Consider the following 26,398-nt stretch of genomic DNA (forward strand, 5'->3'; position numbering starts at 1 on the left):
TTAATTTGGAAACATTTTACTTTGGCTCAAACAGGTATCAGTATGAAACTGCCCTTTCACCATTAGAGAATTCTTCATCAAGCATGTCCATGTGTCTCATAAATCAAATCCAGTCCTCCACATCTATGGAGAAACAATCAGCAGGTGCGTCTCTTTCTGTGTCTAGTGCTCCTTTTTTGCTTAATTACTTTTGTAGGTTTTGAGTAGGCTGCATGTGTTTCATTAATGCTTTTTCTAGGGCTCAAGGTTAGGTATAAAAAGCTGCAGAACTCAGGCAGTTTCCTCGCTTTAGTTTTTTTCTTTAGGCCAGTGTAATAGTCTGTTGCCCTAGAGACATTCATGGTTCCATGTGCAGGTCTTATAATGTTCACAGGCATGGGTGGCCCTTCCTTCACTGCCTGATTGTGAGAAAAGCTAACAGAACACAGATTTTGGAAACACTCTCTAGGCTACCTCGCACGAACAAGGCAGCATTGCGAGTGCTGGGAAAATGGGTAAGAGATATAAGAATTCCACCTTGTTCTTTCAAGCAGTGGAGAAAAGGAGGAGGAGGAGCAGAGAAGAGAAATAGCATCTACTCCCTTTCAATAGACGGTATGTGTGATGGGGGAGAAACTAGATGCTATAAACTAGGGTCTGTAGCTTATTTTATTGCTTGAAACATGCAAGTACATTGCCAGTGCCATATTAATGTAAATTAATGATATTGTTATCAAATGGCACTACAGAGACCAATGAAATACTCATGGCATAGCATCCTGCCACTAAGTTGTTATATTTTTGCCATGGTGTTCCATCAATCTATGATAAGGGTGTATCATGTTGATGCAATATTATTATGCAAACTTTGCAACATAAAGACAGGATGTCATTATTTTTTGTTTTTTTGTGGCTCAATTTAATGAAGAACATGGCCTTCAAGCTCTTCATGGTTCTGCATCACTGTTCTGGGACTTAAAGAAAAATGAAAATAATACATGCTACTTAATACTACATGCTACTTAACAACCACACTTTGTGTTACATATCACCTTTCATCTGAGGATTTAGAAAATTGTTTGCCTCATTTTATGAAGGCAGAATATGCTACACAGAGAAGTTAAACAGTTATACCTAGGTTATACAGCAAATCAGTATGCAAGTAAGGAATATAACCCAGAAGTCCTTATTCCAAGTCATTTGCTTTGGGCAAATTATTTTGGTTTCACTATGAACATTGTTAGATTTGCATAGCTCTGTATGAATTTTCAGCCTGAGTTTTCAGTTTAAGTGATAGCACAAAATATTGCTTTTATACAACTGTAAACTGAATCTTCTGACAAGGTTATTGAATTTTGAGCTAGCTCAGCCCAGTAGTTTTAAGGTGGCATCAATTTTGGGAACCTTAAGTCAGATCTTGAAAGGCAAAAAAGCTTTCAGAAGGGCTGATAGAAAAATTTCAAGTGAAACATTTTCATATTGGAAAATGAGATGTTTTTAAAATCAATTTTCTGCAGGAAAAGATAATCTTCAGCAAATTTTCCATCAGGAATATTGAAACAAAATGCTTCAGTTCAGGGAGTTCAACCCAAAACAGTGAGCACAGCAAGTCAGCCACAGGGAGAGACCATTGGGGTATCATGGGAGATGGTGTGTAGCCAGGTAGCAGTACCCATAGGAAAGAATCAGAAAAGAGGTTTTCCTGGTTTGTGTTGGTTTGGAACTGTCAAAATGTTTCATTTTGATCAAAAATGTCAAAATATAATGCACCATTTCCAAACTGAAATTTTCTACAATTTTTTTTATTTTAAGAAAAATTTTGATATTTTGTACTCATTTGGGATGAAAACAAATGGTGAAATATCCTTATGTTCCATGGGACAGATATGCTGTTTTTGAATCATCTCTTACTTTTGGTTCACAAAGGTTTTTTCTGTCATTTTAAGGATACACTTCTATTCCATGAATTATCTAGGGGTCAAATTCTGCCAGGCCTTTATGCAGGTAAACAGCAATTTTGGAGGAGGAAGAGATGGTGCAAGGACCTTCACCTAAAGGCCAGGCAGAATTTCAGAATCTTGTGCTCGCAAGAATGCAGGCACCATTGTCTGCTACTGACCTCAAAGTTACAGTGGCCCAGTGCGTGGAGAGGAGGCAAAGATCTGGCCTAGGCAGTGACCAACACTCCTGACTGTGTGGAGGGAGTAAGTTGCACTCCATAAAGTGATGTAGCAGCAGGCATAATGCCTCTGAGGCAAACTCTTTACCAGTTCTCTTACTGGGTTACTATGTATGACTCCTCATTGCCCCATTCTCTGGGCTGGGCCTATCAGGCCCTATTAAACCCTAAGTGGTGAGATGGCTTTTCATATTCATTTCTCTTTGTAGAAAATATTTCATTTCCAGGCAACATTAAAACCACTAATACAGGTTTCTTGTTTTATTCACAGAGTGCGAACAAAAGTCTGGGTCCTTGATGTGGGTGCTTGTGTTGGTAGGAAACATGATACGAGGCATTGGTGAAACTCCCATCATGCCGTTAGTTATTTCATATGTGGAGGATTTTTCCAAAGCAGAAAATTCACCTTTTTACATAGGTATATCTTCAAGTGCTCAACATTGTTGTGTCATGTGCTGGCTTAAAAAAAAACAAAAAAAACACCCCCGCCCACCCTTTTTGGCTGTTCAAGGTAAATAGTGCACCAAAATTCTTTTTATTTATTTACCTAGTAGTCAGAGGTGGGTGCACACTCCAGAAAATGTCATTCAACTATCAGTTCAAATGTTTAAATGAATTTGAGTGTTCATTGATTGTATGAAGGCTGGGATCCTGCATTGAGAATCAACTGAGCAGACCCTTGAGCGTAGGTGGAGCCCCACTTAAATCAATGGAGCTCTGCCTGGGTTTAGGGATTTACCTTTGTGCCCTTTAGCATTCGCTTTCTTTAAATATTCTAGTGAAAAAGTTACTTGGTTGGTATATTTGACTGAACAAAAAACAGACGACTTGATCCAAAGCCCGTTAAAATCAATGGAAAGACTCAGGCCCATGAAGCACATACAGGAGAACAGGGACAGCAAGTGAATTTCAGATTTATAAGCAAGCAGCCCTGATATTAAGTGTCAACCAGAGAACAAAGTATGCTAGGGCACTTATAGAATCATAGAAGTGTAGGACTGTCAGGGACCTCATCTAGGTTCAGTTCCCTGCATGCCAGGCAGGACTAAGCAATAACTAGACCTCTCCTGACAGGTGTTTGTCTAACTTTTTCTTAATAACCTCCAATGATGGAGACTCCACCACCTCCCTAGGAAGTTTGTTCCAGAGCATAACCACCCTGACAGTTAGGAAGTTTTTCCTAATGTCCAATCTAAACCTCCCTTGCTGCAATTTAAACCCATTGCTTCTTGTCCTTTCCTCAGAGGTTAATGAGATCAATTTCTCACTTTCCTCCTGGTAACAATCTTTTACGTATTTAAAAACTGTTGTCACGTCCCCCCCCCAGTTGTCTCTTCTCCAGACTAAACAAACCCAATTTTTCCAACTTTCCTTGTATGTCATGTTTTATTGTTCTTCTCTGGACTTTCTCCAATTTGCCCACATCTTTCCCGAAATGTGGCGCCCAGAACTGGACACAATACTACAGCTGAGGCCTTAGCATGGAGTAGAGTAGAAGCAAGTCAGCGACAGAGCTGGAAATAGAACCCAGGACTTCTGACTCAAAGTCCACTGCATTAACCACTAGGCAACACTCCCTTCCTGTGTGCCCAGTCAATTGAACTGGACTAAAAACAAAACTATTTTCCATGAAAATAACTCTCTGTAGGTCTAATTTTGTGTATTTCCCCCCTTTCCCAATTTTAGGATGCTTACAGATAGCAACTGTGATAGGTCCTTTTATTGGTTTCATGTTGGGATCATATTGTGCACAGCTGTATGTGGATCTGGGTTTCACAGATATAGGTAATGAACTAATATCTATAAATAAAATTTGTATGTATTAATCAACAGGGATGATTTGTGTATATCTCAGCATCAACTGCACTTGTAGTTTTCTGCCAGTTTGCTAGTAATAGTTTTCTGATGAAAAATCATATGTTGTTCAGTTCAACAAAATCACCTGAATTCAAACATGAGTGAAAGAATCTGTCAAACAGATCATCTGGTAAATTATTCTGTCATCTGAGATAGTTTAACAGTAAAAAAAAAAACATATTCAATAAAGAACACTCAGATTTGGCAGATAAATTATTTGCATAAAAAAGAGATATTGGTGACCTCCACAAGCCTCATTTTAAGAGGTACTTTGAATCTTTCAAACAGTTTTATTCTATCTTAAATATGAGAAGTAACCAGCACAACCAATGACCACAGGGAAAGATAACTCAGAGCTAATCAGATATGTGTTCCTTTATTTTTAGAGGAGGTGACTATAACACTTACTGATGCCCGTTGGGTTGGGGCATGGTGGCTGGGCATTCTGATTTGTGGATCAGTTAATCTGCTCACTGGAATACCTTTTTGTTTTCTGCCCGAGTCCCTTCCAAAGGAAGGACAAGCAAGTGATACTGAGCTATTAAGTAAGATAAATGAATCAAAAGAGAGAGGTGAAACTCAAGCCAAATGGAAAATGCGTGAAATCACTAAAGGTAAGTTAAGCTAACTATCTCCTAAATGTACAATTGTCATTATCTGGTAGAACACATTAAAACCAGCACCATACTAGGTAAGTCTTTCTTTTCTCTATATGATTGGACTATGTGTGTTTTATAACTAAAGATGGTACCGAGTTGCAACATTCACACAGTGATTTTCAACTCCCCAAAGTATAAGGGTGTTGGATCTGGGATTTTGGATTGGCCCCTTATAGAGATAAATGCCTGCTTTGAAATTGAGATCCAGATTCACCTCCCCACTTCTCCTAAATTTCAGGGGAGTTTTGATCTGGAGTTTTGCTTCCAGCCAACCACTAATTATAACTAGAGCTGGGAAAGACTACTGTACACTGACAAAGTTTAGAAAATGAAACTGAAAAAATCACAGGAAGTTGCAAATCTTAGAGGGTGAAATCCCCTCTCCGCGTTTCCCTAGGCAGAGAACCAGCGCAAGGCCTGTGCGCCACTTAAGTTCCAATTAAATCCTCAAAACAGGACCTACAAGGCACTCAGGTGGTTCATAGGCCTCTGAAAACAGGTGGATTTCACCAGAAAGATTTACTAATTTTTTTTTTTTTTACTGTTGCATGGATATAGATAACAAGCTTTATATTTGTAAATTTCCAGGTTTTCTATATGTGGTATACCTTGTTTTTTCTTTTAATTTCTGTATGTCTTCCAGTTCTTCATATTGACCCTTTAGGAACATAAATAACTAAAATTCATGATAGGAGAAGATTGTCGGAAGAGACTAGTGGTACTGGATGTCCCAATAGAGACATTTTAACAGGCCCTAGTTTTTAGAAAGGGCTGAGCACATGCACTCTGAAAAGCTTATCCCTTGAAGGTATCTCAAGATAGGTGCCACTTCACATTCAATGTACCCAAAATCATTAGTTACTTTTGAAAACCTATATTAAATCTTCACTCTGTTAAATACAAGGTCATTTCTTTTCAGTCATGTAGTCCAAAAATCAACAGCCAGTTTTCCTTCCATGAAGTAATCTTTTGACAAAGAAAGGAGCCCATTTAGTCACTCAGCATTTCTAGTCCTGCAGTGTTATCTAAGAGCACTTTTCTTTCTATTATCATTCATAGGAGCAGCACTTTTTATTATATTTATGTGGAAGTCCACTGACCCTAAAAATCCCTAATTAAAAGGTGTCTTGGTTTCAAGTGAAAAATCCACTTTGTGTAGTTCAACTTAACACTCCCATCCCTTTCCCAGAATGTTTTGATCCTAGACCATGTGGCATCTACAAACAAGGCAGCCTGCTCATAGCATTTCAGCCATTAGAGACATTTTGGCTTTTTTATTATAAACTAAACAATATTGTGAGACTGATGTATTAACCCTCATTTACTGAGATACTAGTCCTCCCTCCCTCAAAGGATATACTTCAATGAAAAGCGGTGCTCATTTTCGACAAATTGTGGTCATTGTGTTATAAAAGTTTCAGTTTGTTTTACAAAGTTTCTTGACAGTAGATCAGCACACTAGCTAGTGCAAAAAATTAAACAGAGAGGAATTATTTTTTTTATGGTTTGGATTCTGATTCTGCAAACTTTACTCAAGCATAACTCCCAAAGATACCCAGTCCCACTAACGTTTGACTGAATGAGAACTCAGAATCAAGTACTTAGAAGTGTGGTGGAAGAGACAGTGGTTAGATCCTAGGTAGCCATTATGAGACCAGCAGTGCAGCATTTCAGGAATGCAAAATCTGAAAGAATGATGAGATCTTGTTAGCATGGTGCAGTGGGAAGAAGCATTAATATCCATGTGTATATAATATATGTGGGACATGCTTAAAGAAGTCATAGTTAAAAATGAAATGTATATGAATTCCACTGTGAAAGAAAAATGGATGGAACCAAGAATGCCTGCACGAAAGGAATGAGGACAATAAAAGATCCTGTACTGGAAATGGAGGGGAGGGAGAGACTCAAACAAGAAGAGAGTCAATTAAGGTTTTTGTTTAAAAGATGAGGGCAGGAAAACAAACCCGGAACGAGTTAATGCTACCCACACGGTTTATTAGTAACCAGAAGGTTACTAATTTATTATAGGTTTCAGAGTAACAGCCGCGTTAGTCTATATTCGCAAAAAGAAAAGGAGTACTTGTGGCACCTTAGAGACAAACCAATTTATTTGAGCATGAGCTTTCGTGAGCTACAGCTCACTTCATCGGATGCATACCGTGGAAACTGCAGCAGATATTATATACACACAGAGATCATGAAACAATACCTCCTCCCACCCCACTGTCCTGCTGGTAATAGCTTATCTAAAGTGATCATCAAGTTGGGCCATTTCCAGCACAAATCCAGGTTTTCTCACCCTCCACCCCCCTACACACAACTCTCTTCACAATGTGCATGATAATCAAGGTGGGCCATTTCCTGCACAAATCCACAAATTGTGCAGGAAATGGCCCACCTTGATTATCATGCACATTGTGAAGAGAGTTGTCACTTTGGATGGGCTATTACCAGCAGGAGAGTGAGTTTGTGGGGGGGGGGGGGGTGGAGGGTGAGAAAACCTGGATTTGTGCTGGAAATGGCCCAACTTGATGATCACTTTAGATAAGCTATTACCAGCAGGACAGTGGGGTGGGAGGAGGTATTGTTTCATGATCTCTGTGTGTATATAATATCTGCTGCAGTTTCCACGGTATGCATCCGATGAAGTGAGCTGTAGCTCACGAAAGCTCATGCTCAAATAAATTGGTTAGTCTCTAAGGTGCCACAAGTACTCCTTTTTTTAAATTTATTATACAAATACATCATGATTTAAAAAAAAAGAAAAAGATAAGCACTCAGTTGTGCTTTACAGGCAGTTCCTTGGATTGGAATCGGGGTGTGTGGGGTAGGAGAGGGACATCTTGAGCTAACAAAAGACCCTCCAGGGGACCATTCCAGATGGTGTTAGTTACAGTAGGTCTGTGGCCTCTGACCAATCCCAGCATTGAACTGGATTCAATTTAGGGCCACCTCTGCTTCCCTACTTCCTCAGCCACAATGAGCAATGTCATCTTGTAAAGCTTCAAAATAACGTGTTACATTCTTCATTCCAGATTTCATCCCATTCCTCCGGAGTCTGTTTCACAACCCAGTTTATATGTTGTTTATATGCATAACTGTGATGCAGTTCAGTGCTTTCATTGGTATGATAACCTTCATGCCAAAATATTTGGAACAACAGTATGGGAAATCTGCATCACAAGCCATCTTTTTAATAGGTACACTCCCATTATATCTCATTTTTGCCTACCAGCTGGTGACTCTGCTGAGGGCTTTATATGATAAATACTTGCACAACAAGAAAAGCTTTATTTGCTTGTGTCTCCATAGCTGTTTACAATTTACCAGTTATATGCATTGGATATTTTCTTGGAGGCTTTCTAATGAAGAAATTCAAGATAAGTACCATTCAAGCTGCCAACATAGCCTTTTGGATCTCTTTAATTGAATACCTAATCTACTTCGCTGCTTATTTCACGGTCTGTGAAAATTCTCCAGTTGCTGGTCTAACAGTCTCCTATGAAGGGTATGTTCTTTAAATCACAATACTGAAACGATCTGTCATCCCCTTGTAATAAAACCAATATTCTAGTTAGAAATGGGCCAAGGAGTCCACAGTTTGGTTTTGCAAAAACAAAACCAGGAACACTTCAGATTCAGGTTCTAATTTATCCAAACCATCAGTGTCCAAGAAGGCAAAGGCAGTGAGTTTCTCTCTCCCTCCCCAACTCATCCTCCCACTCTGTATCTAAAACCATAGTGCTGAGAAGTTAGTTAACGCGGGTGTTAAGTCCACTGAGTACTCTCCTTGGAAGATGATCTATCCTAGGTCTCAAACAAAAGTGAGAATGTAGTGGAAGAGGTGAAAGTGCTGTGAACTGTGTTCATGTGTTCTGAACATTTAAATTAACCTGTTTGCCTCCCGTTTTCTAAAACATCCATGCAACAATACAGAAACAAAAATGCACATACAGTTGCATGTCCCACTGGCACTTGTGACTAATACAATCGTATATTCCAGTCAGATATTTGCTGGTGTAAGTGGCCAGTTATGTGTCTGGCTGACCATTCACATATGTAATTGCAATAACAGAGGGACATACAGGAGCTTTTTATTTAAATATTATTTTCATGTAGATAACATGGAATGTTTTATCTGCAGTTTCTTGATTTGAAGGTTGCCACGAATCTGTATGTGTGTGCCTGTGTGTATACAAACCTATACTTACACACACACACACGAACAGATGATATAAGCACCATAGTCTATGAAAGTCATGTTGTACAGCAGTCGTAGTATATCTCTGTGGACTGTACAATGTCTCGAGCCAAAAAAATTACACAGAAGAAAGACTAAATTCTAAGGGTCTGACCAATTAATGTTTTATGTGAAAAGTGCAGGGCCGAGTCCTGGAAAAGTTCCTGACCTACCAAGAGAGTTTTATGTAGTCAATGATAAGAAGCTTCTATTGGGGGGTTGTTTTAGGCGGTGGTGATGGTTGTTTTTTAACTCCTTAATTGTTTATTCACCTTTTAAATATATTTCAGAATAGAACAGGTCTCATACATGGAAACAACCCTACTTGCTGACTGTAACAGTGATTGTGATTGCTCAAGTAAAGTGTGGGACCCCGTTTGTGGGAAGAATGGAATAACGTATGTTTCACCTTGTCTTGCTGGTTGTAAAGCTTCAGATGGAACAAGCAAATATACAGTAAGGCCTACCAGCTCACATTATGAAATCTAGATAGCATGGTGCAGTGGGATATATACATATAAATTTGACAAGGATTTTAAAGAGTGATAATTAGAGATGGGCAAAGTGGTTTGGGTACAATAAGGACTGACCTGACCCTTTGCCCCAAATTCAAACTGACTCTGAAAATTTGAAGCTTGAATTAGTTCAATTAAGTTTAAAGAAAACAAAAGATTGAACAAGCCTCTTCTCTTTTATGGAATAGACAGAAGTGGAAATACCAAAATACCATTTGAGAAGTTATGCCTCTGGTATTTTCCACTTGTCTGAAACCTGGAAGTGCCAGTGTTTAAAGCAGTCTAAAAAAGTGGGGGATCTATCATAATCTGGACGCAGCATCTTTGGTAAGATAGTGCTGAAAGTCTCAGCAATCAAGAGCAATTTTAATTGGGGCAGGGGTCAGGTCTTTGACCCTTGTACACAGGCCCCCCACCACCTTTTTAAACACTGGGAAGCACTAGAAATCTCACAAAAATAATAGAATTCTAAAGCAGGGCTATAATGATCTGTAACAGGATGACAGGTTTCAGAGTAGCAGCCGTGTTAGTCTGTATTCACAAAAAGAAAAGGAGTACTTGTGGCACCTTAGAGACTAACCAATTTATTTGAGCATAAGCTTTCGTGAGCTACAGCTCACTTCATCGGATGCATAAAGTGGAAAATACAGTGAGGAGATTTATATACACACAGACCATGAAAAAATGGGTGTTTATCATACACATCGTAAGGAGAGTGATCACTTAAGATGAGCTATTACCAGCAGGAGAGTAGGGTGGGGGGAGAGAAAACCTTTTGAAGTGATAATCAAGGTGGGCCATTTCCAGCACATTTCCAGGAGTTAACAAGAACGTCTGAGGAACAGTGCGGGGGGAGGGGAGGGGGGAGGGATAAACAAGGGGAAGTAGTTTTACTTTGTGTAATGACCCATCCACTCCCAGTCTCTATTCAAGCCTAAGTTAATTGTATCCAATTTGCAAATTAATTCCAATTCAGCAGTCTCTCGTTGGAGTCTGTTTTTGAATTTTTTTTTTTTTGTTGAAGAATAGTCACTTTTCGATCAGAAATCGAGTGACCAGAGAGATTGAAGTGTTCTCTGACTGGTTTATGAATGTTATAATTCTTGACATCTGATTTGTGTCCATTTATTCGTTTACATAGAGACTGTCCAGTTTGACCAATGTACATGGCAGAGGGGCATTGCTGGCACATGATGGCATATATCACATTGGTAGATGTGCAGGTGAACGAGCCTCTGATAATGTGGCTGATGTGATTAGGCCCTGTGATGGTGTCCCCTGAATAGATATGTGGGCACAGTTGGCAACGGGCTTTGTTGCAAGGATAGGTTCCTGGGTTAGTGGTTCTGTTGTGTGGTATGTGGTTGCTGGTGAGTATTCGCTTCAGGTTAGGGGGCTGTCTGTAGGCAAGGACTGACTTGTCTCCCAAGATTTGTGAGAGTGTTGGGTCATCCTTCAGGATAGGTTGTAGATCCGTGATAATGCATTGGAGGGGTTTTAGTTGGGGGCTGAAGGTGACGGCTAGTGGTGTTCTGTTATTTTTTTTGTTAGGCCTGTCCTGTAGTAGGTGACTTCTGGGAACTCTTCTGGCTCTATCAATCTGTTTCTTCACTTCTGCAGGTCGGTATTGTAGTTGTAAGAATGCTTGATAGAGATCTTGTAGGTGTTTGTCTCTGTCTGAGGGGTTGGAGCAAATGCGGTTGTATCGCAGAGCTTGGCTGTAGACAATGGATCGTGTGGTGTGGTCAGGGTGAAAGCTGGAGGCATGTAGGTAGGAATAGCGGTCAGTAGGTTTCCGGTATAGGGTGGTGTTTATGTGACCATCGTTTATTAGCACTGTAGTGTCCGGGAAGTGGATCTCTTGTGTGGACTGGACCAGGCTGAGGTTGATGGTGGGATGGAAATTGTTGAAATCATGGTGGAATTCCTCGAGGGCTTCTTTTCCATGGGTCCAGATGATGAAGATATCATCAATATAGTGCAAGTAGAGTAGGGGCGTTAGGGGACGAGAGCTGAGGAATCGTTGTTCTAAGTCAGCCATAAAAATGTTGGCAGAGACTGGGAGTAGCTAAGTCATTATGCAAGGTAACCTATTACCCCTTGTTTTCCTAACACCACCCCCCCTCCCCTTCTTCAGACGTTCTTGTTAAACCCTGGATTTGTGCTGGAAATGGCCCACCTTGATTATCATACACATTATAAGGAGAGTGATCACTTTACATAAGGTATTACCAGCAGGAGAGTGGGGTGGGGGTAGAGAAAACCTTTTGTAGTGATAAACACCCATTTTTTCATGATTTGTGTGTATAAAAAGATCTTCTACACTTTCCACAGTATGCATCCGATGAAGTGAGCTGTAGCTCACGAAAGCTTATGCTCAAATAAATTGGTTAGTCTCTAAGGTGCCACAAGTCCTCCTTTTCTTTTTGTAACAGGATGGCTAACAAACAAACAAAAACCCTGATGAGAGGTTATTATCTTAATACGGTAAGAATTTTCCTTAAGGCTTTAGTTATAAATTCTTGCATGCTAGGTGGAACATGACTGAGAATGAGAACTGCAATACAACAAAATAAAACAAAGCCCAAAGAAGAGTTTAGAAAGTCTGAGAACCAATAAACATATTTTAAATAACTATGAGATCACACAGAGGGACAGATTTTGATGCCTTACTCATGATCATTATTCTCTTGCTCTGTGAATTGACTTCATTGGCACCTCACATGGTGTATGATACTACTCAGTGTAAGGGTATTGTAGTCTGGGCCTAAATGATTAAAACCATCTTTTGACAGGTATTTGAAAATTGCACCTGTGTTGCAGCTTCTGGATTTTCATCTGGAAATGTCTCTGCGGTTCTGGGCCAGTGTGACAAAGAAGCAAACTGTGACATGATGCTTCACTACTTTTTAATATTATCAATAGTCTGCAGCTTCATTTATTCCTTAGGAGCCATGCCTGGATATATGGTTTTAATAAGGTACAGTAGAACGCCCTTACTGTAAGCACCCTGCTAGAAATTTTATACTGAGGTCATGCATTCCTATGAGTTGGTGGAAGTTCTCTGTCTTCTTATGCTGATTGTTAGGGCTTATATTTCAGGATAAGCTTTCTCAACTTTGGAAGGTGATTTTGCTTCTGCCCAGATTAATGGGAGCTCTTTGAGTCAGTTTACTGAGACACCTTAGCAAGGTGCATAACAACTATGAATTTACTGATCACATCTGCTCAGCATGCATATAAACGCAGCCCTGATTTAACTCCCAAAGTCTGGTCCTATCTTGCGATGGGCTCATTGCAAAACAGTGGATGGTACTGTGAGGGCAGCCTTTCCTCTGGTTATTCAAAAGTCTTGGTCAAGAATCTCAAAAAGACCTCCTCTTTCATGAGAGCCACTTAATCAAGATAATGGACCCCTGTAATTAATGGCCACGGTAGTTGGATTCTGGTGTAATATGATGCAGAATTTGATTGACAAACCAATGGCAACTTTGTTTCGCATTTATATTGCCGACTGTTGTTCAATATACAATGCAATTCTCACGTAGGTCTCTAAAGCCTGAAGAAAAGTCATTTGGTGTGGGTATCCATATACTTGCTTCAAGAGTATTTGGTAAGAAATGTTTTAAACCGTGCTGTGAGTGCAAACAAGGACAAATGCAGAGGTCATATTCACCATATGCATCTCCACTTATCTGAAAAAAGAACTGCTGGTACAGGGGGCATGGCCAGGCAAACATGAACTTTGCTTTAGAGCCAGAGGCATCTGGCTGCAAATTACAGCAACTTTCAGTCTGGGCTAATTTATGCCAGGGACTCAATTTATGCCTCCATCTTAAAGCCACCTTGTGCCATTTTCGTCCTGCCAAATGTTCACTGAGTATAGTTCAGCTGGAAGAGATAATCTCTCCCATGGTATCTTAAATATTTCTGTTTGATGAGTGTGGGCAAATGTTGACATATGAATGGCAACTACAGTATGTATTTTTTAAACTGCAGTATAAAGTGCCAAACAAGCATCAAGAAAGAAACTACTTAGGTGGAAATAAGAGAAGGAGGCTAAGGAAAGAGAGACTCTTGTATGAACTATAGAGAAGGGGGCTGATGTAGGAAGAGGGAGGAACTGTGATGGTCCTATATTTATTCCATTAATCTGCAGAAAAGTGTGCTTCTAACATACACATTGAAAAATGTCTTATTTATCCTCACGGTCACCCCTTTCTCTCCCTCCTAGCTGGAATTCCATCTCCCATTTATTTTGGAGCTTTGATAGACACAACATGTTTGAAATGGGGAACTCTGAGTTGTGGTGGTGAAGGAGCATGTAGGATGTATGACATTGTCACATATAGGTACAGTTTCTTTTGCACACCTATCTATATCTATTCCTCAATACTGTGTTCATCACTATAGTATCTGTTCTATTGATCTTCCTCTAGTTGACAAACCACAAAATTGGATTATAGATTTGGCCATAAACATATTCTTCAGTATACACCTATTTCCCCGTTAAGGTTACCTTTGCAAAGTGTTCTGTTTCCATAACAGCTCCTCACCAAAAATTTCTTGTTATTGCATCATGCCCGTATATTACTGCTTTCATCACAAAGAATCCTAAAATGCTTTATTATGGTACAAGTATTATTTTTTTATTTATTTAATTAATTTATTTGTATTACCATAGTGCCAAAGGGCCCTAGTAATGGACTAGGACCCCATTGTGTTAGGTCTGTACAAACACCTAACAAAAAGACAAGCCTTGCCCCACAGGGCTTCTACCTCTGAAATACAGCTGCTGTTGTTGAGAAAAGTGGCAGCTGTTTAACAGCTGACAACAACATTGCATAACATCTTTGAATAGGAAGTGAAGGACACTGTCTCCAAAAGGAATTGCAGGAGTAGTTCAGGTAGAGAGAATGTAGTTTTCCAAGATGGAATTTGTCTAGGATACCATGGCTATAGCCCTCTGAAGTCCTAGAAGAAATGCTGTGAGATCTTTAAAGACCACTTGTATTCAGCTCCTTATTTATGTCTTATGTCAGGTGCCACGAGCAGAAGGTTGATTTTCTTTTTTGGTGGTTTGGGTTCTGTAGTTTCCACATCCTAGTGTTGCTCTTTTAAGACTTCTAAAAGCATGCTCTACACTTCATCCCTCTCAGATTTTGGATGGCACTTTAGATTCTTAAACCGTGGGTCGAGTGCTGTAGCTATTTTTAGAAATTTCACATCTGTACCTTCTTTCGTTTTGTCAAATCTGCTGTGAAAGCGTTCTTAAAATGAACATGTGCTGCGTCATCATCCGAGACTGCTATAACATGAAATATATGCAGAATGCGGGTAAAACAGAGCAGCAGACATACAATTCTTCCCCCAAGGAGTACAGTCACAAATTTAATGGACACATTATTTTTTAACAAGCATCATCCACATGGAAGCATGTCCTCTGGAATGGTGGCCAAATCATGAAGGGACATATGAACATTTAGCCTATTTGCATGTAAATACCTTGCAACGCCTGCTACAAAAGTGCCATGCAAACACCTGTTCTCACTTTCAGGTGACATTGTAAATAAGAAGCAGGGAGCAGTATCTTCCATCAATGTAAACACATTTGTTTGTCTTAGTGGTTGGCAGAATAAGTAGTAGGACTAAGTGGACTTATAGATTTATAGATACTAAGGTCAGAAGGGACCATTATGATCATCTAGTCTGACCTCCTGCACAATGCAGGCCACAGAATCTCACCCACCCACTCCTGCGAAAAACCTCACCTATGTCTGAGCTATTGAATTCCTCAAATCGTGGTTTAAAGACTTAAAGGAGCAGAGAATCCTCCAGCAAGTGACCCATGCCCCATGCTACAGAGGAAGGTGAAAAACCTCCAGGGCCTCTTCCAATCTGCCCTGGAAGAAAATTCCTTCCCGACCCCAAATATGGCGATCAGCTAAACCCTGAGCATATGGGCAAAATTCACCAGCCAGATACTACAGAAAATTCTTTCCTGGGTAACTCAGATCCCACCCCATCTAACATCCCATCACAGGCCATTAGGCCTATTTACCATGAATATTTAAAGATCAATTAATTACCAAAATCATGTTATCCCATCATACCATCTCCTCCATAAACTTATCGAGTTTAATCTTAAAGCCAGATAGATCTTTTGCCCCCACTGCTTCCCTTGGAAGGCAATTCCAAAACTTCACTCCTCTGATGGTTAGAAACCTTCGTCTAATTTCAAGTCTAAACTTCCTGGTGGCCAGTTTATCATAGAATCATAGAATATCAGGGTTGGAAGGGACCTCAGGAGGTCATCTAGTCCAACCCCCTGCTCAAAGCAGGACCAATCCCCCATTAAATCATCCCTAAGGCTAAGGCTTTGTCAAGCCTGACCTTAAAAACTTCTAAGGAAGGAGATTCTACCACCTCCCTAGGTAATGCATTCCAGTGTTTCACCACCCTCCTAGTAAAGAAGTTTTTCCTAATATCCAACCTAAATCTCCCCCACTGCAACTTGAAACCATTACTCCTTGTCCTGTCCTCTTCTACCACTGAGAATAGTCTAGAACCATCCTCTCTGGAACCACCACTCAGGTAGTTGAAAGCAGCTATCAAATCCCCTCTCATTCTTCTCTTCTGCAGACTAAACAATCCCAGTTCCCTCAGCCTCTCCTCATAAGTCATGTGTTCCAGACCCCTAATCATTTTTGTTGCCCTTTGCTGGACTCTCTCCAATTTATCCACATCCTTCTTGTAGTGTGGGGCCCAAAACTGGACACAGTACTCCTGATGAGGCCTCACCAATGTCGAATAGAGGGGAACGATCACGTCCCTTGATCTGCTCACTATGCCCCTACTTATACATCCCAAAATGCCATTGGCCTTCTTGACAATAAGGGCACACTGCTGACTCATATCCAGCTTCTCATCCACTGTCACCCCTAGGTCCTTTTCCGCAGAACTGCTGCCTAGCCATTCGGTCCCTAGTCTGTAGCTGTGCATTGGGTTCTTCTTATTGAACCTCATCAGATTTCTTTTGGCCCAATCCTCCAATTTGTCTAGGTCCCTCTGTATCCTATCCCTGCCCTCCAGCGTATCAACCACTCCTCCCAGTTTAGTATCATCCGCAAATTTGCTGAGAGTGCAATCCACACCATCCTCCAGATCATTTATGAAGATATTGAACAAAACCGGCCCCAGGACTGACCCCTGGGGCACTCCACTTGACACCAGCTGCCAGCTAGACATGGAGCCATTGATCACTACCCGTTGAGCCCGACAATCTAGCCAACTTTCTACCCACCTTATAATGCATTCATCCAGCCCGTACTTCTTTAACTTGCTGACAAGAATACTGTGGGAGACCGTGTCAAAAGCTTTGCTAAAGTCAAGAAACAATACATCCACTGCTTTCCCTTCATCCACAGAACCAGTAATCTCATCATAGAAGGTGATTAGATTAGGCAGGCATGACCTTCCCTTGGTGAATCCATGCTGACTGTTCCTGATCACTTTCCTCTCATGAAAGTGCTTCAGGATTGATTCCTTGAGGACCTGCTCCATGATTTTTCCAGGGACTGAGGTGAGGCTGACTGGCCTGTAGTTCCCAGGATCCTCCTTCTTCCCTTTTTTAAAGATTGGCACTACATTAGCCTTTTTCCAGTCATCTGGGACTTCCCCCGTTCACCACGAATTTTCAAAGATAAAAAACTCTTATATCCATTTGTTCTTGTGTCCACATTGGTACTGAGCTTAAATAATTCCTCTCCCTCTCCAGTATTTATCCCTCTGATATATTTATAGAGAGCAATCATATCTCCCCTCAACCTTCTAAACAAGCCAAGCTTCTTGAGTCTCCTTTCATAAGACAAGCTTTCCATTCCTCGGATCATCTTAGTAGCCCTTCTCTGTACCTGTTCCAGTTTGAATTCATCCTACTTAAACATGGGAGACCAGAACTGCACACAGTATTCCAGGTGAGGTCTCAGCAGTGCCTTGTATAACGGTACTAAAACCTCCTTATTCCTACTGGAAATACTTGTCTTGATGCATCCCAAGACCGCATTAGCTTTTTTCACAGCCATATCATATTGGCGGCTCATAGTCATCCTATGATCAACCAATAGTCCAAGGTCCTTCTCCTCCTCCGTTACTCCTAGTTGATGTGTCCCCAGCTTATAACTAAAATTCTTGTTATTAATCCCTAAATGCATAACCTTACACTTCTCACTATTAAATTTCATCCTATTACTGTTAACCCAGTTTACAAGGTCATCCAAATCCTCCTGTATGATATCTCGGTCCTTCTCTAAATTGGCAATACCTCCCAGCTTTGTATCATCCGCAAACTTTATTAGCACATTCCCACTTTTTGTGCTGAGGTCAGTAATAAAAAGATTAAATAAGATTGGTCCCAAAACTGATCCTTGAGGAACTCCACTGGTAACCTCCCTCCAGCCTGACAGTTCACCTTTCAGTATGACCCGCTGTAGTCTCCCCTTTAGCCAATTCCTTATCCACCTTTCAGTGTTCATATTGATCCCCATCTTTTCCAATTTAACTAATAATTCCCCATGTGGCACGGTATCAAACGCCTTACTGAAATCTAGGTAAATTAGATCCACTGCGTTTCCTTTGTCTAAAAAATCTGTTACTTTCTCAAAGAAGGAGATCAGGTTGGTTTGGCACAATCTACCTTTTGTAAAACCATGTTGTATTTTGTCCCATTTACCATTGACTTCAATGTCCTTAACTACTTTCTCCTTCAAAATTTTCTCCAAGACCTTGCATACTACAGATGTCAAACTAACAGGCCTGTAGTTACCTGGATCACTTTTTTTCCCTTTCTTAAAAATAGGAACTATGTTAGCAATTCTCCAATCATACGGTACAACTCCCGAGTTTACAAATTCATTAAAAATTCTTGCTAATGGGCTTGTAATTTTGGGTGCCAATTCCTTTAATATTCTTGGATGAAGATTATCTGGGCCCCCCGATTTAGTTCCATTAAGCTGTTTGAGTTTCGCTTCTACCTCTGATATGGTAATATCTACCTGCATATCCTCATTCCCATTTGTCATGCTACCATTATCCCTAAGATCCTCTTTAGCCTTATTAAAGACTGAGGCAAAGTATTTGTTTAGATATTGGGCCATGCCTAGATTATCCTTAACCTCCTCTCCATCCTCAGTGTTTAGCGGTCCCACTTCTTCTTTCTTTGTTTTCTTCTTATTTATATGGCTATAGAACCTTTTACTATTGGTTTTAATTCCCTTTGCAAGGTCCAACTCTACTTGACTTTTAGCCTGTCTCACTTTTATCCCTACATATTCTGACCTCAATAAGGTAGCTTTCCTTGCTGATCCCTCCCATCTTCCACTGCCTGTATGCTTTCTGCTTTTTCTTAATCACCTCTCTGAGATGCTTGCTCATCCAGCTTGGTCTACAACTCCTGCCTATGATTTTTTTCCCCTTTCTTGGGATGCAGGCTTCTGTAGCTTTGATTTAAAATAATCCCAGGCCTCCTCTACCTGTAGATCCATAAGTTCTTCAGTCCAATCCTCTTCCCTAGCTAATTTCCTTAATTTTTGAAAGTCAGCCCTTTTGAAATCAAAAACCCTAGTTGCAGATTTATTTTTGTTAATCCTTCCGGTCAGTTTGAACTGAATTAGCTCATGATAACTCGAACCAAGGTTGTCCCCTACAGCCATTTCTTCTATGAGGTCCTTACTACTCACCAAAACCAAATCTAAAATGGCATCCCCTCTAGTCGGTTCAGCAACTACTTGATGAAGGAATCCATCAGCTATCGCATCTAGGAAAATCTGAGTCCTATTATTATTACTAGCACGTGTCCTCCAGTCTATATCTAGGAAGTTGAAGTCTCCCATGATCATGCAGTTTCCATTAGTATTTACTTTATTAAAAACATTAAAAAGGGCTCTGTCCATATCCAAATTAGATCCCGGCGGTCTATAGCACACCCCAAGCGCTATCCCAGGGGAGGCTCTAATAGTTTTCTTCCCCAATGTGACTTTTGCCCAGACGGACTCTTTCTTATCCATTCCATCGCTTCTTATTTCTTTACATTCTACCTCATCATTGATATACAATGCTACTCCACCACCTTTGCCTTTATTTCTGTCTTTCCTAAACAGCACATACCCTTCAATACCTGTAGTCCAGTCATGACTACTATTCCACCATGTTTCTCTTATCCCTATAATATCTGGTTTCACTTCCTGCACCAGTAGCTCTAGTTCCTCCATTTTGTTACCTAGGCTCCTCACATTGGTGTACAAACATCTTAATTTTTGCTGTTTGGCCTCGCTCACATTCTGTACCCTATTAGGCACGGTCATTCTACAGCCAGTATAACCTATTAGACTGGTATCCACACTGCCCTTCCTCCTTATGTCCATTCTCCTACCCATGGCTGTATCCTTTCTTACTTTGTTTTCTTCCCTCTCAATGCTACAATCCGGCGTGGAGATTAGCTGGACATCTCCCAACCATCTCCCCCAAATTCCTAGTTTAAAGCTCTCTTAATCAGTTGTGCCAGCCTCCATCCTAGAAGTCTATTTCCTTCCCTACTCAGATGAAGTCCATCCCGAGAGAATTGTCCTCTGCCCATGAGTGCCTCCCAGTGGCCATACATCCTGAAGCCCTCCTTATAGCACCACTGCCTGAGCCATCGGTTGATAGTCCTAATCTTATCACACCTTTGTTGCCCTTCTCTAGGAACAGGCAGAATCCCACTGAAGATCACCTGAGCCTTGATTTCCTTAAGCGTCTTCCCCAGCCTAGCATAGTCTCCCTTAATACTTTCCAGTGAGAATCTAGCCGTATCATTTGTTCCAACATGAAGGATAATTAGGGGATTCTTTCCTGCTCCCTTTAGGATCCTCTTCAACCTCAGGTCTACATCCCGTATCTTAGCACCTGGAAGACAGCACACCCTTCTATTCTCTGGATCACCTCTGGATACAGGCCTGTCTATTCTTCTCAGTAAAGAGTCCCCGATCACATAGACCTGCCTTTTCCTGGTGACGGTGCTATTCTCCAGTCTATCCCCTGTTCCCTCTGGCTGCAAGTTCTTTCCATTCCTATTCAACCCATCCTGTATCCTCCTGGGGCTCATATTTGGTGTAGTCTCCATTGACTCTTCCCCTTTTCCTATAGGATGAGCCGCTCTTCTCTTCTTCCTTGCCCTTCCACCTTCAGCAACTACCTGCTGAGCCCCTTCTTCATTTTCCAACTCTGCAAACCTGTTCTTGAGCTCTATTTCTCCTTCACTAGCCCGTCTTTTTCTCTGCCTGATTCTCTTAGTCACATGCTTCCACTGTCCATTTTCTTCACCCAGTAGTCTCCCCTCAGAATTCCCCAGCCCTGCTTCCATTTGCAAGTCTGAGCTTTTCCCTTCAGATACCTCATGTCTTTGCTCCATAATCTGCTCAAACCCCTTCCTAAACTCAACCAGACTTTCCACCTGCATCTCCAAACCTCGGATCTTTTCCTCCATCAGCTCTATCAGACGGCATTTCATGCAGACAAAACTCTTACCAGGTATCCCCTCCAGGATCATGTACCCACCGCAGCTTCCACATCCAGTCATCCTTATTGTATCTTCCACTACATGGGTCACTCCCACTTCTGCCTCTGTATCTGTCATAGCCTTCCCACCTAAATCCTGTTAATCTGGGAAACACAAACCGCACCAAAACATCACCACCCACAGCAAAGCCAAATCCCAAACAAGTACTACAATACAAACTCCCCTTACAAACTCCCACTCAAACTCCCCTGTTTACAGCTCTGTTTGCTGGCTGGCTACCTTTTAGGACCCCTAGTCAGAGAAGCCCCGCCCCCTAATCAGGGCTCAGCTTCTCTCCCAGCACAAAGCCCCTACAAGCCTCTACACATACAAATACTACAAATACAAAACCAAATACAAATACCTTCTCCTCCAACAGAACTCCCACTCGCCTGTTTACAGATCTGTTTGCTAGCTCTTGTGCTGCTGCACTTGTCTGTGACTTGTAGGCTCTAGTGCAGTTATGTAACCAAAATTATCTGGATTTGTAAAATACACTTTCACGATAAAGAGATTGCACTACAGTACTTGTATGAGGGGAATTGAAAAATACTATTTCTTATGTTTATCATTTTTACCGTGCATACATTTGTAATCAAAAATAATAATATAAAGTGAGCACCATGCACTTTGTTTTCTGCAAAAAGAAAAGGAGGACTTGTGGCACCTTAGAGACTAACAAATTTATTTGAGCATAAGCTTTCGTGAGCTACAGCTCACTTCATCGGATGCATTCTGTGTTGTAATTGAAATCAATATTGAAACTGTAGAAAAACATCCAAAACATTTAATACATTTCAGTTGGTATTCTATTGTTATAAGGGCGATTCATTGTTTTGAGTTAATCACGTGAGTTAACTGCGATTAATTGACAGCCCTAATAATCACACATAGCTAGTTCTCAGTTTCCTTCTTAAAAAAAAATCAAATAGAAGACAGACGGGAAAAAGGTGTGTGAATGGTATAAAAGAACTGAAACTCTCAATATTATAATTACATAGGAAATGTCAGAGGCTAGTGATCTGAGGATAGTACTGTGAACCAAAAACAGCTGAGGTTAAATCCTGGCTCCACTGAAGTCAGTGGGACTTTTGCCATGGAGTTCAATAGAGCCAGGATCTCATCCTGGCATTCTACATCCAGTTCTGTCACACACTTGCTTTGTGACCTTAGGCAAGTCATTTAACTCTCTGTGCCTCAGTTTCCCAAGATGTAGGGAATACTTATTTGCCCTGTTGTGAGGTGTCCCAGCCATGGTCAAGCTCCCCTTGCTGGACACTCACAGCTTGCTGTTTTTGGATGCCAGCACTGGATCTGTGTACTTCTGGCTTGCTGAGTCCAAACAGAGTCCAGGCAATGCCTCTGGCTTTGGGTCTCTAGGCAGACACTCAAGAGTATAGATCCTGCATTTAGCACTCCTTTCTAAGAGGTGGGACTTTGTAGCCAACTGCTTAGGTCTTGAGACTAGTGCCAGCTCTCTGAGTAGTTTAAGCACACCATTCCCAGAGCTCTAATCTTGTGGGCAGTTTACCTCTTCAGGGACACAGTGCAAATAGACTCAGAGGTTACAGAAGGATTTCTAACACAATGACTTTTTTCTTTAGACAGCACAAAAGATCCATAGATTTAGGAAAATAAGAAACACTTGCACATGAATCCTTGTCTTATTTCCTCACCATTCTTGAGATTTCTTTGGGATGTGGCTCAGTATCCTTTCAGGGTCCAGGAGGTCCCCTCTGCTGGGCCATAATCCTACAGTTCATGGCTTCTCCTTCAAATCATGGAATCTCCCTGACCTCTGAAATCCGTTTTCTTCAGCTTTGGCTGGTCTCACAGTCAACAGGTCCCCTCCCTTTCCTAAAGCCTGTCCCTTTGTTCTTCTCTGTCTCTCTTTGAGTCCCTCTGTATTTTTAAAAGGCTGTACCAACACCTCAGTCTCTTTGTTCTCCCTCTAGGGAAATTCTACTGCTCCTCTCCCCGCTCCTTGTAGATAAGTCATGTCCAACTGGATCTCCTAGACTTCAGCCATCACATTGTTTTAAGGTGCTCTCATTTGAATGGGAAGTATTCATGTTATTGACTTTCCATTGTCCCTGGTCTGGAAGGGATGTGACACCGACCCTGATAGCATATGGCCGACTCAACATCCACTGAAGTATTCAATGATATAGCTGCTGCTGCTTCATCCCCTTATCCTATCAACCAGGGTTTAGTTATCATGCAAGTAACAGCCATCTACCTCTGTCTGAAGTGGCACTAAGGTCCAGCTGTTTACCATCTTCTTTGATGCAATCCACCCAACACTTGCTCAGCTTTCCTTAGGGTCTCTTTCTTACCTCCCTTTCCTCCCCTGCTATCTTCACCAGGTCCCCTCCATTCATCCTCTGCATGTGTCCAAACCAGTGAAGTTGCTGTCTTTTATGATATTGGGCTTCATTGCCTGTGCAGTTCACTTCTTTTTGTCTGACTCTTCGCTCTGACTGCTACTCCCCCTGACCCTTTAGAGGTCAGTTCAGATGCTGGGTGCCAGAAATCCTATTGGCCAGTGACTGCCAGACTTAAGGCAGGTAAACTTCTGGTATAGACATGAAACACACTCCCACCAATAGCAGTAGTCCCTCGTGGAGACACATACTGGCCAGTCTCACTCCTCATTGTAACCAGTATCTATTACAGCCCTTTGATATCTTGCCATAAAAAGACGAAAACTACTTGCACCAACATAGTCATCTTGTGCCAGAGACTTGTTAGGGGAAATCAACCTAATTAGCATATGTGACTCCATTTTGGGTTTCCTCTTGGCCATTTACTAGACGGGAAACAAAGGAGACAGGAACCAGCTGACAGGCCTGAAATAGTTGCCACTTCAGCTTTTTTGCAGGGGGAAGGTGGCTGCAGGGGATTGGTAATAGATAAGGAGAAGGCCTGTTTATTGGTTTAGGCCCCCTGAGGCACACAGGCAGGATGTTTTGCCAACAGTATATAATCTTTGTGTAACCTGTAATCAGGGTCCCGTTCTGCTTAACAGAGCGGTACCACGCTCGAGCGTAATAAACCTACAAACTTTGAGATACTCTGCAGTCTGTCTTTATTTGGTTGCCTCAGCCTAGAAACGAACTGTACGTGTCCTGACAGGAATAATTCGTAACAGACTGTCGTGTGTTGGCTAAGGGCCTTTCCCCAGTTAGACTAAGCCCAGGTCTACATTAGGAGTTGAGGTCGAATTTAGCAGCATTAAATTGATTTAATCCTGCACCCGTCCACATGACAAAGCCCTTTTTTTTTTTTCACTTAAAGGGCTCTTAAAATCGATCTCCTTACTCCACCCCTGACAAGGGGATTAGCGCTGAAATCGGCCTTGCCAGGTCGAATTTGGGGTACTGTGGAAGCAATTAGACAGTATTGGCCTCTGGGAGCTATCCTAGAGTGCTCCATTGTGACCGCTCTGGACAGCACTCTCAACTCAGATGCACTGGCCAGGTAGACAGGAAAAGGCCCACGAACTTTTGAATTTCAAAAGTTTGGCCAGCGTGGCAAGCTGCAGGTGAGTGCAGAGCTCATCAGCAGAGGTGACCATGATGGAGTCCCAGAATCGCAAAAGAGCTCCAGCATGGACCGAACGGGAGGTACGGGATCTGATCGCTGTATGGGGAGAGGAATCCGTGCTATCAGAACTCTGTTCCAGTTTTTGAAATGACAAAACATTTGTCAAAATCTCCCAGGGCATGAAGAACAGAGGCCGTAACAGGGAGCTGAAGCAGTGCCGCATGAAACTTAAGGAGCTGAGGCAAGCCTACCAGAAACCAGAGAGGCAAACGGCAGCTCTGGGTCAGAGCCCGAAACATGCCGCTTCTATGATGAGCTGCATGCCATTTTAGGGGGTTCAGCCACCACTACCCCAGCCATGTTGTTTGACTCCTTCAATGGAGATGGAGGCAACACGGAAGCAGATTTTGGGGATGAGGAAGATGATGATGATGAAGTTGTAGATAGCTCACAGCAAGCAAGCGGAGAAACCGGTTTTCCCAACAGCCAGGAACTGTTTCACACCCTGGACCTGGAGCCAGTACCCCCCGAACCCACCCAAGGCTGCTCCCGGACCCGCCAGGTGGAGAAGGGACCTCTGGTGAGTGTACCTTTTAAAATAGTATACATGGTTTAAAAGCAAGCATGTTTAATGATTAATTTGCCCTGGCATTTGCAGCTCTCCTGGATGTACTCCCAAAGCCTTTGCAAAAGGTTTCTGGGGAGGGCAGCCTTATTCCGTCCACCATGGTAGGGCACTTTACAACTCCAGGCCAGTAGCATGTACTCGGGAATCATTGTAGAACAAAGCATTGCAGTGTATGTTTGCTGGCATTCAAACAACATCCGTTCTTTATCTCTCTGTGTTATCCTCAGGAGAGTGATATCATTGATGGTCACCTGGTTGAAATAGGGTGCTTTTCTTAAGGGGACATTCAGAGGTGCCTGTTCCTGCTGGGCTGTTTGCCTGTGGCTGAACAGAAATGTTCCCCGCTGTTAGCCACGGGGAGGGGTGAGGGGCTAGCCACATGGTGGGGGGAGGCAAAATGCGACCTTGGAATGAAAGCACATGTGCTATGTATGTAATGTTAACAGCAAGGTTTACTGTGAAAGAGTGTACCCATTGTTCTACAAAATGTGTCTTTTTAAATACCACTGTCCCTTTTTTTCTCCACCAGCTGCATGTGTTTCAAGGATCATAGGATCTTCTCCTTCCCAGAGGCTAGTGAAGTTTAGAAGGCAAAAAAAACCACACTCGCAATGAAATGTTCTCTGAGCTCATGCTGTCCTCCCACACTGACAGAACACAGATGAATGCGTGGAGGCAGACAATGTCAGAGTGCAGGAAAGCACAAAATGACCGGGAGGAGAGGTGGCAAGCTGAAGAGAGGGCTGAAGCTGAAAGGTGGTGGCAGCATGATGAGAGGAGGCAGGATTCAATGCTGAGGCTGCTGGAGGATCAAACTAATAAGCTCCAGCATATGGTTGAGCTACAGGAAAGACAGATGAAGCACAGACCGCCACTACAGGCCCTGTGTAACCAACCGCCCTCCTCCAAGTTCCATAGCCTCCTCACCTAAACACCCAAGAACGTGGTGGGGGGGCCTCCGGCTACCCAGCCACTCCACCCAGAGGATTGCCCAAGCAATCGAAGGCTGGCATTCAATAAGTTTTAAACTTTTAAACTTTTAAAGTGCTGTGTGGCCTTGTCCTTCCCTCCTCCACCACCCCCTCCCAGTTCTTCTCTCCTCCACCACTCCTCCCGGGCTACCTTGGCAGTTATCTCCACATTTGTCTGATGAATTAATAAAGAATGCATGAATGTGAAGCAACAATGACTTTATTGCC

At 41.9% G+C, this 26,398-nt stretch overlaps 1 protein-coding gene across 1 annotated transcript in view; it reads left to right on the top strand.

Annotated features, from left to right (window-relative positions):
* Positions 1-26,398, top strand: part of LOC311521727 (uncharacterized protein) — a 105,837-nt gene that overhangs the window by 11,855 nt on the left and 67,584 nt on the right. The window contains exons 8-18 of the mRNA XM_084630253.1: positions 35-144; positions 2,430-2,576; positions 3,845-3,943; positions 4,402-4,629; positions 7,713-7,877; positions 7,990-8,185; positions 9,208-9,373; positions 12,228-12,412; positions 12,981-13,045; positions 13,667-13,784; positions 14,475-14,490. Coding sequence (XP_084486379.1) covers positions 35-144; positions 2,430-2,576; positions 3,845-3,943; positions 4,402-4,629; positions 7,713-7,877; positions 7,990-8,185; positions 9,208-9,373; positions 12,228-12,412; positions 12,981-13,045; positions 13,667-13,784; positions 14,475-14,490 — 1,495 coding nt within the window. The remainder of the gene's footprint in view (positions 1-34; positions 145-2,429; positions 2,577-3,844; positions 3,944-4,401; positions 4,630-7,712; positions 7,878-7,989; positions 8,186-9,207; positions 9,374-12,227; positions 12,413-12,980; positions 13,046-13,666; positions 13,785-14,474; positions 14,491-26,398) is intronic.

Source organism: Lepidochelys olivacea (assembly GCF_965140295.1).
Source record: "Lepidochelys olivacea isolate rLepOli2 genome assembly, chromosome: 1".
In the NCBI taxonomy this organism is placed as follows: domain Eukaryota; kingdom Metazoa; phylum Chordata; order Testudines; family Cheloniidae; genus Lepidochelys; species Lepidochelys olivacea.